The 12294-nt window shown below is 37.9% G+C and overlaps 1 protein-coding gene across 1 annotated transcript in view; it reads left to right on the top strand.

Moving 5' to 3' along the window:
* Positions 1 to 12076, top strand: part of FBXO15 (F-box protein 15) — a 22710-nt gene extending 10634 nt beyond the window's left edge. Inside the window, exons 5-9 of the mRNA XM_009876603.1 lie at positions 735 to 864; positions 2733 to 2815; positions 3166 to 3311; positions 8825 to 8949; positions 11807 to 12076. Coding sequence (XP_009874905.1) covers positions 735 to 864; positions 2733 to 2815; positions 3166 to 3311; positions 8825 to 8949; positions 11807 to 12076 — 754 coding nt within the window. The remainder of the gene's footprint in view (positions 1 to 734; positions 865 to 2732; positions 2816 to 3165; positions 3312 to 8824; positions 8950 to 11806) is intronic.
* Positions 12077 to 12294: the final 218 nt, after the last annotated feature.

Below are 12294 nucleotides of genomic sequence, written 5' to 3' on the forward strand. Positions count from 1 at the left end.
TAGCAGTGTGCAGTGATAGATCATACTACAGTGGTACGACTGGGAAATCTAGAAGTAGCTTTGAATATAGTAAGAGCCTAAGTCTGCGAAGGGCTTTAGAAGGTTACTTCTGTGTTTTGAGTAGGTCAAGCAGGCTGTACTTTTTACTCTGCTTTTATGCATCATTAGCCAGTAAGAATGCCTGTGAAGTATGACTTTTAGTTAAAGTGTGTTATGGAACTAAGTCACTTTTATTGCAGGCAAAATCTAGAAATAATTTTCTAAAAAAGGAAACCTTCCTCTAATGGAAGCTTTTAGTTTGTTTTATGTACAGGTTGATGCTTTCCTTGGAAATTTTGTTTCTATGAAGGAAGAGCTTGCCTTCTTAGTAGCTTTCTTCATCACTGACTTCAGTGATTCCATCTAATACTAACACAGTGTTAAAAACATTATGAAGTAATTCTGTGGCTATTTTTAAATATTAGGCAAGCATATAAGTTTTTCTTCTTTTTTAAGTAGTGTATTAGGCCATCCTGTAGTGGATTTTATTACTTTTCTTGTTGAGTGTTGAGATCCTCTTAGTATGCTATAATTGTTCAGAAGTAAATTTTATGGCTGTGCATGCTGAATGCTTTCGAAATGTTTCCATCATGTGCTGTTGATCAGACTTCAGAGTTAGAAATGAAATCAGGCTGAGCTTTTACTTAAGTAAGGAGACATAGTCTACTGCTACATTCTTTGTGTTCTTTTCAAAGACCTCGTCGACGTTCCTTGATTGCGGAATACCATCTAGCTAACCTGACTGAAAGTAGTGTAGCAATTGGTGCCAATAAACTTGTCCAACTCTTCAGTCTGAATCCAGGACTCTTAGTAGGACTTTGGAAGGTAAGATTACATTTCTTATCAATACTTCATTATGACTTGAAGAAAGAGATTCTTTTGCCTTGTAGTTTGGGATTTTGAGAGTATTTTGGTTTGTGGTTTTTTTTTTTCCTTTGGATTTTGAAAGATCTTGTCTAAACAAGAAAGTACAGGTAGGGACAGCTAGTTGATTTATTGTGTTCTAAGGAACTGTCACAGGAGTAGCTGTACTTTTCAGAAAAAAAAAATCCAGTTCTAATTAAAAGAACAGTAATGTATCATAGTATATTAGATACTACACTGATCTTATTTCTGTGTTCAGTCATATTTATTTTGTGGTCTTCACATGCCAAAGTTTGATATCATAAAGACATTTTAAATAGAATGGTTTGAGGAGAGATGAGCTTCTTCCCTTGACTCATGCCTTGCCCTGTCCCCATCACTCAAAATGACGAATTGCCATGAGGCAACTTTGTTTCCTTTCATCTACATCACCAGGTAGTTGTATCCCACTCCAGCAGTAGGAAGGCTCTAAATTGTGCCCTTTTGGAGATAATTTCTCAGTATTAAGTGTCTAAGGTAAGGGGTGAGTCTCTGTAGGCTGTGCATAGAGATGGATGGCTTTAGAGTGCAGTGCAGGACATCTCAAGTAGACTTCAACTCCAAGGGAATCTGTGTCTTTGCACTGGGACCCAGGTGTCTGCCCAACGTTGTGTGTGGTTAGGGGCTGTGGAAACCTGTCTCATGTTCTGCTCTCGGACTGAATTCAGAGGTGGCAGCCCGCCCTTTCTGCCCGAGCCATGTTAATGATGTCGACTTACGTTATTTGGCACTGGCAAACGGAGCCTGTAAACAGTTGCTCTAGTTGCTCTAAGCTGTGTGTCATTTCCGGCTGGAAGCTCTTGATGCCTCAAATGTTCACAACCTCCCAAGGAATTGTTTCAAAACACAGAAGGAATATTCGTTTCACTCTTACCTAAAGCTGCCCATTTCTTAGAAGACTTGAAACTGGCTGACCTGCATGAGCCTGCTGCAGGTTCTCTCAGTCTATGAAAAGCCCTGATAAATCAACAGCCGTTTCTTTTCTGTCTTCAAAAGTTTAGGAGATTGGTGTCCCTGTGTTGTTGTGCCTTATGGTCTTGCTAGTGCATTACCCCATCTCATGTTTGACGAGAGAACTCTTCCAGGACCTGGGTGTGGTTCAATCATAACTGAAGGTCCACAAAGCTGATAAGCATCGAGTGCCTCACTCTAGTGTATTTTTCCTGCTTACTTTTCTACAAAAGAAAAAGAGAAAAAGATCCGAAATCCTAGCGTTCTGTGTTCCTGAAGTAGATAGATACCTTTGTCTCTGTTTAGTTCCCACACTGAGCTCTGAAGTTTTTTTGAGCTATATAGGCCTGTAGAAGATATGTCTTACAGTTTTCCCTGGTAAAGACATGTGGAGCTTTGCTTTGAAATTCAGTATTTCTGTTGAATAGCTCCGTGTTCCTCACAAGTGTTAGCTCTCCTTGCACATAGTTGCTTATATATGAAAACAAGTTGGATGCTTAGGTATTTAGTAAGGCCTGTTTTGACTCCAGTATCTGGTTTAAGGTGGTAAGAAGCTAGAGAAGCACAATTTATATTTTGCTGCTGATAACTTTTGCCCTGGCATTGCTAGTTTCCATCCCTTTCCCCATCGTATAGAAGTTCTGTGATCTTTCACATATGTTGTGTACTCTAGTGGAAAGACAGTAGCAGTTGTAGGAGCCCAAGTGTTAAAGCAAGCCATTATTTACATTATTACAGTAACTGGCAGCAGCATTTATCTATGAATTTTAGTGTTCAGGAAGACATTGTGAAAAAATTATTTACAGATGAGAATATATCTACTTTAATTTTCTTTTCAGGAGAAAAATGAAATTGCTTTTGTTATGGCGGGTCTTCATTATCATCAGCTTCTTGAGAGAAGCACTTTGGGTTCTGCTACTGTGTAAGTTTTGATTTCTCCACTGTGAGTAATAAAGATAACCTTCTGAATAAAGCTTTAAGTTTTGCAGTAAAAATCAGCTGCTGGTAAGAGCAATAGTGAACTCTTCTTATTTAATAGAAGCAACAGTTATGGTAACTATATAGAAAGCTGTAGAAGTATTTTTTTACTAAAATGTTGCTGTTGTTGTGCTATTAAGGAGATAATTTAGTCATACAAGTGTACTAGTACTTGCTGTATTGAGAAAGTTAGAATCTCTCCTTAGACGGTAGAGTCAGTGTAGGGCTATTGACTATATCTCCTCCTGTTAAGTCGTTCCCACTTGCTTAATTCTGTTACTATTTTTTTAAAAGTCAATATGCCCCTCCACCTAATAAACCTGTATTAGATGATATCGACCCAGAATATGGCCTGCATGACTACAATCTGCATTTTGATATGCATGGTGAAAGCTGCACCTACCTGTGTGGAACATTCAGGAGCCTCTTCTGCAGAAAAGGTAGAGTTAACAGAACAGTAATGTCTGTTTTTAAAATGATCTCTGCTCTTACGTTTTCACTCTTCTATCCAATATCTCTGTTCTAAGGGGAAAAACATGGATGGATTTTTAAGAGTGAGTGATCTTTATTCATTGTGTAATTTCTTGATATCTGCGTGGTGTCATAACCTTGCTCTCTATGAAGTCTGCCTGCTGTTACGCTGACATAGTGTCAGGCCTGAGATTTAAATTCTGCAGATTGTCAGGGTACTTTTGTTGGGCTCAATGCTGAGTTAATAATGCAGTAGCGCAGCTTTTGGTGCAGGCAGATGTGCCTTCTGCTTATATACTGTAAGGGAGAGTGAGTTTGTCCTAATACGTTTCAGAGACCTGTTTCTGTAGAATACTTCTCAAGTGCACTTCAGTGCATTTGCAGATTAAATATTTAAATATACTTACGGAAGATGCAGTGAACTTGAAAGTTTTGTAGCTTTTATTTAGGCCACCTTAAGGTTGCCTATTCTGACATCCTTTCCTTGTGTAATTTTGGGATTTTTTTCAGTTCTTAGCCAGTCATGCCTCATTAAAAGAAATGGTATCCTTATTAGTCATGCACAGCCCAATTTAGTAATTCTATTAGGATTTTGCAAAATACGTGAGTGATCTCTTTTGGCTTAACTTCAACACAACCCTTCCTACAGCTACACAACTGTCTATTTGTCAGCAGAGAGAGATTCAAATGTTAAATGTAAAATTAAACTATCAGAATGAGACACTGATTGCTCCCTACTGTTTTTCTGGTAACTACTACTGAGTCTTGTGTTGATTTCAGAAAATACTGTTTTTAATGAAGACAGTAGAGGGCACTGTTATCAGGCTTAACTACTTTTACACTGTTAAAACAAATTTCCCCCTGCCCTTTTTGTTTTTAATTTGTGTTTGATAATTCCAAGAGCTGTCATTGAGACCGTAGCCTTGTGCACAGCGTGGAGTGTTGTTCTCTGAATTTGAAACATAGATGTTTTCAGGTTCCCCCATCACCTGTGAAGAACTGCTTCTGTACATCTAATCTAAATCTACGGTCTTTCAGTTTGAAACAATTGCTCTTTGTCCTAGCACTACAGGCCCTGATAAGAGTCCTTTCCCATCTTTCCTGTAGAGCCCCCTCTTTAAGTACTGGAAGGCCCCTATAAGATCTCTCCAGAGCCTTCTCCAGGCTGAACATGCCCACCTCTCCCAGCCTGTCGTTGTAGGAGAATGTCATATTTTGTTCTCTAAAATGAAAATTTTATGCCCCTAGTAATAGAGCTGCACAAGAGAAAGCAGCATGGCACCCATTCTTTATTGGTATAGCTTTTTTGCCACTTAGAAGGTACTTCTGTTAAAGATTAAGCTGATGGTTATGCAAATTGTAGCAAACGTTGCCCCGGAGCTACCGTTGTGGTGCCATCTAACTGTGATAGTTAATCTAACCATGGGTGTTTTTTGAGCTGTTGCAGTTTTGTGTCCTTAAGCTGTGTGACAGCCACTAGATTCTGCTCTCTTAGGACATGAGCCAGCTTACTGCAGGCAGTAAGCTCACTTGTCATCTAGTCCCTTCCATGCACTTGCGCAATAATTCCGTTTGGAAAACGCTTCATTTCCTCCATAATTTGTGTTAAAAAAATGTCGTGAGGAGCTAACGGCTGTCTGCTGTCATATATCTTCAAGGTAATTTGTTGTTTGTTGTGCTCTTTCTGGTAAACATGATGTTTCTGAATGGGGCTGACAGTGTAGGTTTGTCCAGGCTGGTTGTATTTGATGGCTTGTGCTTTGTTTTTAGGCTCCATTCTAATGGTACTCCTTGCCCCATTATTTGAGAGGTCTCTGAAGCATGGAGGAAGCTGATATAGTGAGAAGTCTTACTGTTTCCTAAAATTCTCCATCCAATCCAGATTTATTTTAAATTATGGATGTGACACACCAATGGCACTTTCCACAACCTGAGACACAGATCAGTTGTCAGCTATGATATTGGAGGTTTATTTATTTGTTTGCATTAGGAAGCTGTAGACACTCCTATATTACCAGAGAATGCCCATTTGTTATTCTGCAGAATAACTGATTTATTTGTTCACATTTAGTTTTATTTTTGTCTGCCATTTTTTTAGTGGTCTTTAGGTTGTGCTTCATTTTGCTGCTTCAATTTCAGTTCTTTCTGCAAAATTCTTAACATGAAATTAAAAAGCTTTATTACGCTTTATTGATGGAGGTGGATAGAGTCTATATTGCTTCAGATTTCTGTTACTAGTACTTGCACTGCAGTAACTAACTGTTTCGGTACTTTATTGTGACTGTTTTTTTCAGCATTTTGTTTTATGCTTCCTTCCATTTAAAACGAATTGGTAGTATTGTCTTGTTGACAGATGCTGTAGAGTAAATATGCTAAATACTTGCAAGTTGAACTGAAATTATTAGAAAACTTTTCTTGTTTTCAGGAAGCTTTAACGGCTTTTCATATGATTTGCAGAAGCCATAAATACTACATTTGGCTTTTCAATAGATTTTCTTAAAATGTATTTACCTAGGTTTTCAATGTTTTAAGCATAGCTTTGTGGCCGTTTGGTTGTCTCAGCTTTGGCTTTTCAGTGTTATTCTTTGTTGATGTAAGTTGATTTGTTCTACTTGCAAAATGTGATGGCGTGATTTTATGTGTTTAGATAGCTTTTAAGATTTGTTGGTAAAATAGCACCTCATGTCTTTGAAATGTTTTTGCTTGGCCGTGAAGATTGATTTGCAAGTTTAAATGACCATTCCGACATGGTAAGACTGGTTGTTGCCACCAGCAATAAGCAATAAGCACAGCCTTCCCTGTGAAAAATTACAACTTGCGACAAAGACTTGGTTAGCAAAGCAAACTCTCTTGGTTTTTAGTTAAAGTAAGTGTCATTGAATTATTGGACTATTTGTTTCTTTCCCCCGAGATTTGGTTACATGATACATGTTCTCTATATTGATATTCCCTTTATTTGGAAATATTGTTTTCCCCTGTGATCTCTACTGGTTAAAGGGCTGCCTTGCTGCTGTATGTATCTTGTATAAACTCTGGTCTGTAGATATTTTAAGAGTACAAGGAAACAAATAGTAGATTTGCTGAAGAAAACCCCATCCAATTTGCTTCGTTTGGGTAGGTTTAACATAGCTTACTGTACTCTTGAACTTCTGTCTTCTGGATATAAGGATTGAAATGGAGCTTTTCTGTTAAAAAAATAAAAAATATAAAGACTGGATTAACTGGCCCATTAATAATTAGCCTTCAGATTCATAATCTGTATCATCTATTTCCATTTTGGCTTAAAGTTAAGAAGTAACTGAAGTAGGAGATTTGTAACTTGAACCTTAGCCAGGTGACCGAGCAGTTCATGTTATTAATGCCGTACAACAGTAGTGATGTTCTAGGTTTCGTAAATTTATTAGCAGTATGCTTTCTTAAACCTGTTTTCATTCCATGGAAAAATTCATTTGTTTTGGGTGAGTGAGAAGAATGGCTGCTTCCATTCTAGTCCGAACTGCAGATGACTGAGTAGCCCTTTGGAAAAAATGCTTGTTGACTGATGTTTAAAGTCTCTTGTATAAGAGCTCAACTTTAAATGTGGGCTTTCACTGTTCACTCAGCAAAGCTTGACTATTTTTATCTCAAATACTTTTATCTTGAGTGAAATCCTGTCATTGGATTTTACTTACTGACGTTTGGAACGGAACCAATTTAATAGCCTTTTTTGCACTTTTGAGCTGGATCCTGAGAGTGAATTCTGCCTACATTTTCCTCACGTAGTTCTCTGGGACTTCTCTGCAAGAACAACGGGTATGACTGTCAGGAGTGATGCGTTTTCCTTCAGCCATACAAAATGTTTCCTAGGCATAGTCATGTTGGTTTCTCTGTATTCACTCTCCTGTGCCAGGCAGTGGAACTGACTACTTCTATACTTTGTCATGTGTTGGACTGCTTCCTCCGTACCATGAGCATTCTTCAGACTCCCTGCTCATGAGAGATGTCTTTCCAGCATTGGTTCGTGGCCAAGCATCTCTTGGGACTTGCTTGGCCCCACAGGACCAATTCAGAGAAGCTTCTGGTGTCTCTGGTAAACTGTGAGCTCTCTGTCGCTTTGCCTCCAGCTGTCAGCCTTCAGCAGCCACCAGGCAAAGGATTTTGCTTCTCCTTCACACAGGCTTTGGCTTTTTAACTCCAAGGCAGCCTTTCTGATGTTGATTCTTCTGTATTTAGCCTCATCCTGTTACTTGATCTTGACTGAAGGAAAACCACAGGCAAAACACTTTTTTTTTTAATGTTCACTTCTGCCACTTGCATCTTGAAACTCTGTAAGCCCCATCAGTTACTAGCTTACCTGCTACTGGCTATTGATAATCAGTATTTTGCTGGGAATCCCCTCTCTCACCTCCTGTCTGTCTCCTGCAAATGCCATATCCTTATTTCTGTTCGCTTTTGTTGTCTTTTTTTTGTTGTTGTGTGTTTGTTTGTTTTTTCCTTGTGGTCTCTGCTGCTTTTGTTTGGGGATGTCCAACTAAAAAATCTGTCACATCAGGTTTTTGTTTTTTGTTTGTTTTTTTTTTGCTAGTCAGAGATCTTGTTTGTTATGATGTGCCCAAATTATAACTGGACTGTTGGACTCCCTGGTTAACTTTACTCCTCCAAGAGCAAGGGAAAAAAGAACAATTAAAAGGAAGCCCATCTCTTCTGAGGGAGAAGAAGACATAGGAAAGAAATATGGTTATGAGTAGTAATAAAGAAGACAAATCACCAAGAAATCTTAATAATTCTGTCAAAAAATGGAAGTGAGCCTTTGGAAAGCTATTTAAAAACTGAACAAATCCGTAATTTAAAAACTTAATTCAAATAAGACGTACTAGTTGTCAGTTTAAATGATGCAATTCCTTTCCAGGGAGGACTGATACTTATCCTTACACCCTGTGGTGTAGGGTTATTTGAGTTATGAGACAGAACAGAGAGATTTTGAAAAAAGAAAAAAGGAGGAGAGTGTCTCATAATTCATTTCATATGTTGTCTGTTGAGCTTGACTTTTGGCGAGTGGGAAGTGATGGAGGCACTGGTGGCATGGAATTTACTCCTTGCGTCCTTGTGTAGGTCCTGTAGGTGGCATTTAGATTTTTATATTCATAGAATCATAGAATGGCCTAGGCTGGAAGGACCTTAGAGATCATTTTAATCCAGCCTCCCTGTCGCCAGGGATGCCACCTCTCGACTAGATCAGGCAACACGTGGGGACCGAACAGGAATATACAAGATTTGGTTTTAGCTGCTGCTTCTACTGTGGGTCACAGAATCAAAGCCCTGACCTGTGACTTGAATTCTCTACAATGTGCTTGATAGCTAGCTGCTGGTGTTTGTCAGGATTCCTTCCTGGTGAGTGGCAGGAAACTAAAGACACGGAGAGAAGCAGAGAGAACGTTTACAGTGTACTTGGGCTTAGTTTGATTCGTAGTGGTATTATGTTATATATTGTTAGTATTTTCAGGTGACATTGAAAATGGATATTTGAAGCTCACAGTTCTAAGTGTAAAGGATAATAAAAAGCACTTGCCTCTTTCTGGGACACTTGGCTTATCCTGGGAAACAGAAGTATTTAAAGGCAAGGTGAAGGTCAGTCAGAAATATTTTTTGTTCCTGGAAATGCTTATCTCAAAACAGAATTATATTTATGCATTCTAAGCATGCTAATTTGAGTATTTGTTTTTATTTTATTTGTGGAAGGTGTCTGTAGTTAGGAAAAAACCTCAATTCAAATACTGCAAAAATGATTTGAGCTTTGGGGAAAAAAAAGTTTGAGCCTTTTTCCCCATCTGTCTTAGAGTCTAGATTGCATGATAGACCCATTATGTGTGTGTGAAGTGACTCCGCTGTTTTCCACTCAGCAGAGATTCTGTGATTGACCGCCTCTGCTTGAAAATACTGGACAAAAAGCGTACCGCAGATGTGTTTTTTGTGGGACAGGGTCGAGTGGTTTTTTTTCAGACAGCAGTTCTTGAAGCTTGGGGAAATAGTCTGCAGTTCTTTTGTAGTATGAATGTGCAATGAAAGTTAGAAAGTATTGGAGAAAATTAAACTGGCAATGGACAGACAGAAAATCCAGTCCACGTTCATGCAGTCAACACCTGCCCATTGAGTCGTGTACATGGGTGAGCTTCATTAACTGCATTTCAGAGGAATTCTTGCTTGTTCTCTTGTGTAAAAATTCCTGAAGCAACTACTTTAAGGAAACTTTCAGACTAGTTCTGTAGATCTATTATTTAAAAATACTTCGTTGTATGAATATTTTGGAAGCACTGAAAATTCTGACAAATTGATTACGATTTTGGCATTTGCTCTGAGAAAAAAAATGAATAAAACTTATTTCTGCTAATCTTGCGCAAGTGTATAATGAAATGCTATTTGATAAAACAATATTTTGCTCATAGACATTCAGGTACTTGTTTTATAGTTTATAGTGTTAGGTTTCCCATGAAATTTCCTATTTGCAGTTAGATTTCCTATGCAATGAGAAATACAAAATTTATCTTACATGAGAAAACACTTTAAAGGCAGTTGTTTGCCATCTTTCTTCAGTTACCATGAAGGTTCATTGAGAAGTGTAATGCAGAATAGGTGCTTTTTTGAGGCTTCTGAAAAATTTTGGACTTAAGTTACTTTTTATTTTTTTTTATTGTGTATCCCATTCATTTTGTTAGAATTATTTGCATGTTTAAAGTTAGGGAGATCTGAACACTTTATTACAGAATAAGCTTTATTTCCTTGAAAAACATCTGGTAGGAGGTCGGCAATCTTGCTACCATGTTGGGCAGCTATCAGAAAGTAAGGCTCTCAGGAGACTTTACTGTGGCCTTTCAGTCCATAAAGGGGGTTTCTGAGAAAGACTGAGGGAAACTTTTTACCAAGGCCTGTACTGACAGAACAAGAGACAGCAGATTTAAATTAAAAGAGAGTGGATTAATTGGACATTGGGAAGAATTTTTTTTACTGTGAAGGTGGTGAGGTACTGAAACAAGTTGCCCAGAGAAGCTATTGAAGCCTCCTCATTGGAATTCAGGCCAGATTGGATGGGGCTTGGAGCAACCTGATCTAGTGGAAGATATCACTCTGCACGGCAAGGGAGTTGGGCTTTCATGATCTTTAAAGGTCCCTTCCAAACCAAACTACTCTCTGATTCTATATGATTTAAAAATACTTTGCAGAATTTTTTCTTCCGTGAAAATAATCATGAGTAGCACATAAAAATCAGGGAAATTAACTGTCAGAGGAGGGAGAAAGCTATGGCTGTAGTCTTTAGTTTAGCTCTGTCCTGTATGCTTACGGCTTAGGTTAGACTGAATATTTGTTTCTAGGAAAAAAAAATAATTTTTTTTTGTTTTCAACCCCTGATTCTGTAGTGGGAGATTGCGCTTGTCAACATGTACCTGTAGGTAGAATTCAGTTTGACTTTTAACATGAATCTCTTAAAACCCTTGAAACATGCAAAGGCCAAATAAAATCAGCCACAGCAGCAGCACATGCCACTACTTAGAATTTATTTGAATTTTGTCCAATACTCTAAGGAAAAAACACCACCTTTTTGACATTTCTAAGTTATTTTTTTTATAAAAAAATAAGTTACCAAAGTATAGATAGTTGGAAATACATGGGAAGAACCTCCCCCCTCCCAGCACTCAAGGCCACACTTCTTTACTTTTCGTAATTGTCCTTTGACCAGAAAACAGTAATTCTTGTTTCAGGTAAATTTATAGCTTGTATAAGTTATTAGATGGTGATCAGTTTTGGTTTGAATTTTGTATTTTCAGCCTAGTCTGAAGTAACAAGTTTAGGAAAACTGTATGTATCATTACCTCTTATGTTTGTATTGTTTGATCTGATCTGTAATATTTGATGCAAGTATGGTAATGGTTAAATAAATGTTAAAGCAACTGAAGCACAACTGCATAGTACAGCAAAGTAAAGTGTTCTGAATTAACTTTTTGTCATGGAATATGTGATTGTTGGTTTGTTTATGCTTTTGGAGCATACGATACTCCTGGAAGTAATGCATATATACAGCATAATTAAGATAATTCCATTCATTTAGTGATTCAGTACTCATGAGAATAGGTAACATCTGACACACAACTCATACTTTTAAGGCATGTACCCAAGAACTGACATCCTGACTTCAGCATTATAAAATACTGTAATTTTGTAGTGCTGAAAAGAAATATTTTCAAAGATTTTTGAAACAGATTATTTGGAGGGTAAAAAGATCTTTTCAGGAACTGAAGCTTGCAGTCATTCAAAAAGTGGTTTATACCTTTCATTTGTAGCTGACGTGTAAGGGTGATTGTTGTGTGTGGACAGTGCCTGGGGGTGGTCTCTTTAAGTATCTTTGCAAATGTTGCACAGTTCACACAAGTTGAGCAAAATTGAGCAGGGCTACTTCCCATGGCACAGGGAAGTAATCTCTTTGTATTCACAGAACTGCTACATGATGAATGTTACTCTCCTAGAAGGAAATGGAAAGCCCTTCTGGTGTTTCAGTGCTCCAGTCTACCTGGAACGGTCTTCCAAGTCGTCCAGCCTTTACGACTGCGTGGGCCCTATCTATACCACAGACTATGCAGATTCAGAGGGTAAAGTCTGTGTTGAGTTCCTGTGGTTGGAAGAAACCAAAGAGTATTTTATAGTCAGTTTGGTGCTTTATATAAGCACCAAAAAGGTAAATAACTGGTATGGAACAAATTACTGACGTAATTGTGTCACTGATTTCCTTGCTTAAAAAACCAAACAACAAAACCCACTAAACCTTTGATGGCAGGCATAAAAATAGTACTTAATTTTATTTTATTACAAATATAATAGTGCTTATTTAACATAATGAGTTCAAATTGTATTGAAAAGGATTCAGTATGAAGAGTGATTTAATGAAAGGGCTTTTATGAGATTATTCTAACAGTGGGTCAGTTG

The sequence above is a fragment of the Apaloderma vittatum genome, unplaced genomic scaffold (assembly GCF_000703405.1).
Source record: "Apaloderma vittatum isolate BGI_N311 unplaced genomic scaffold, ASM70340v1 scaffold209, whole genome shotgun sequence".
NCBI classification, from domain to species: Eukaryota; Metazoa; Chordata; class Aves; order Trogoniformes; family Trogonidae; genus Apaloderma; species Apaloderma vittatum.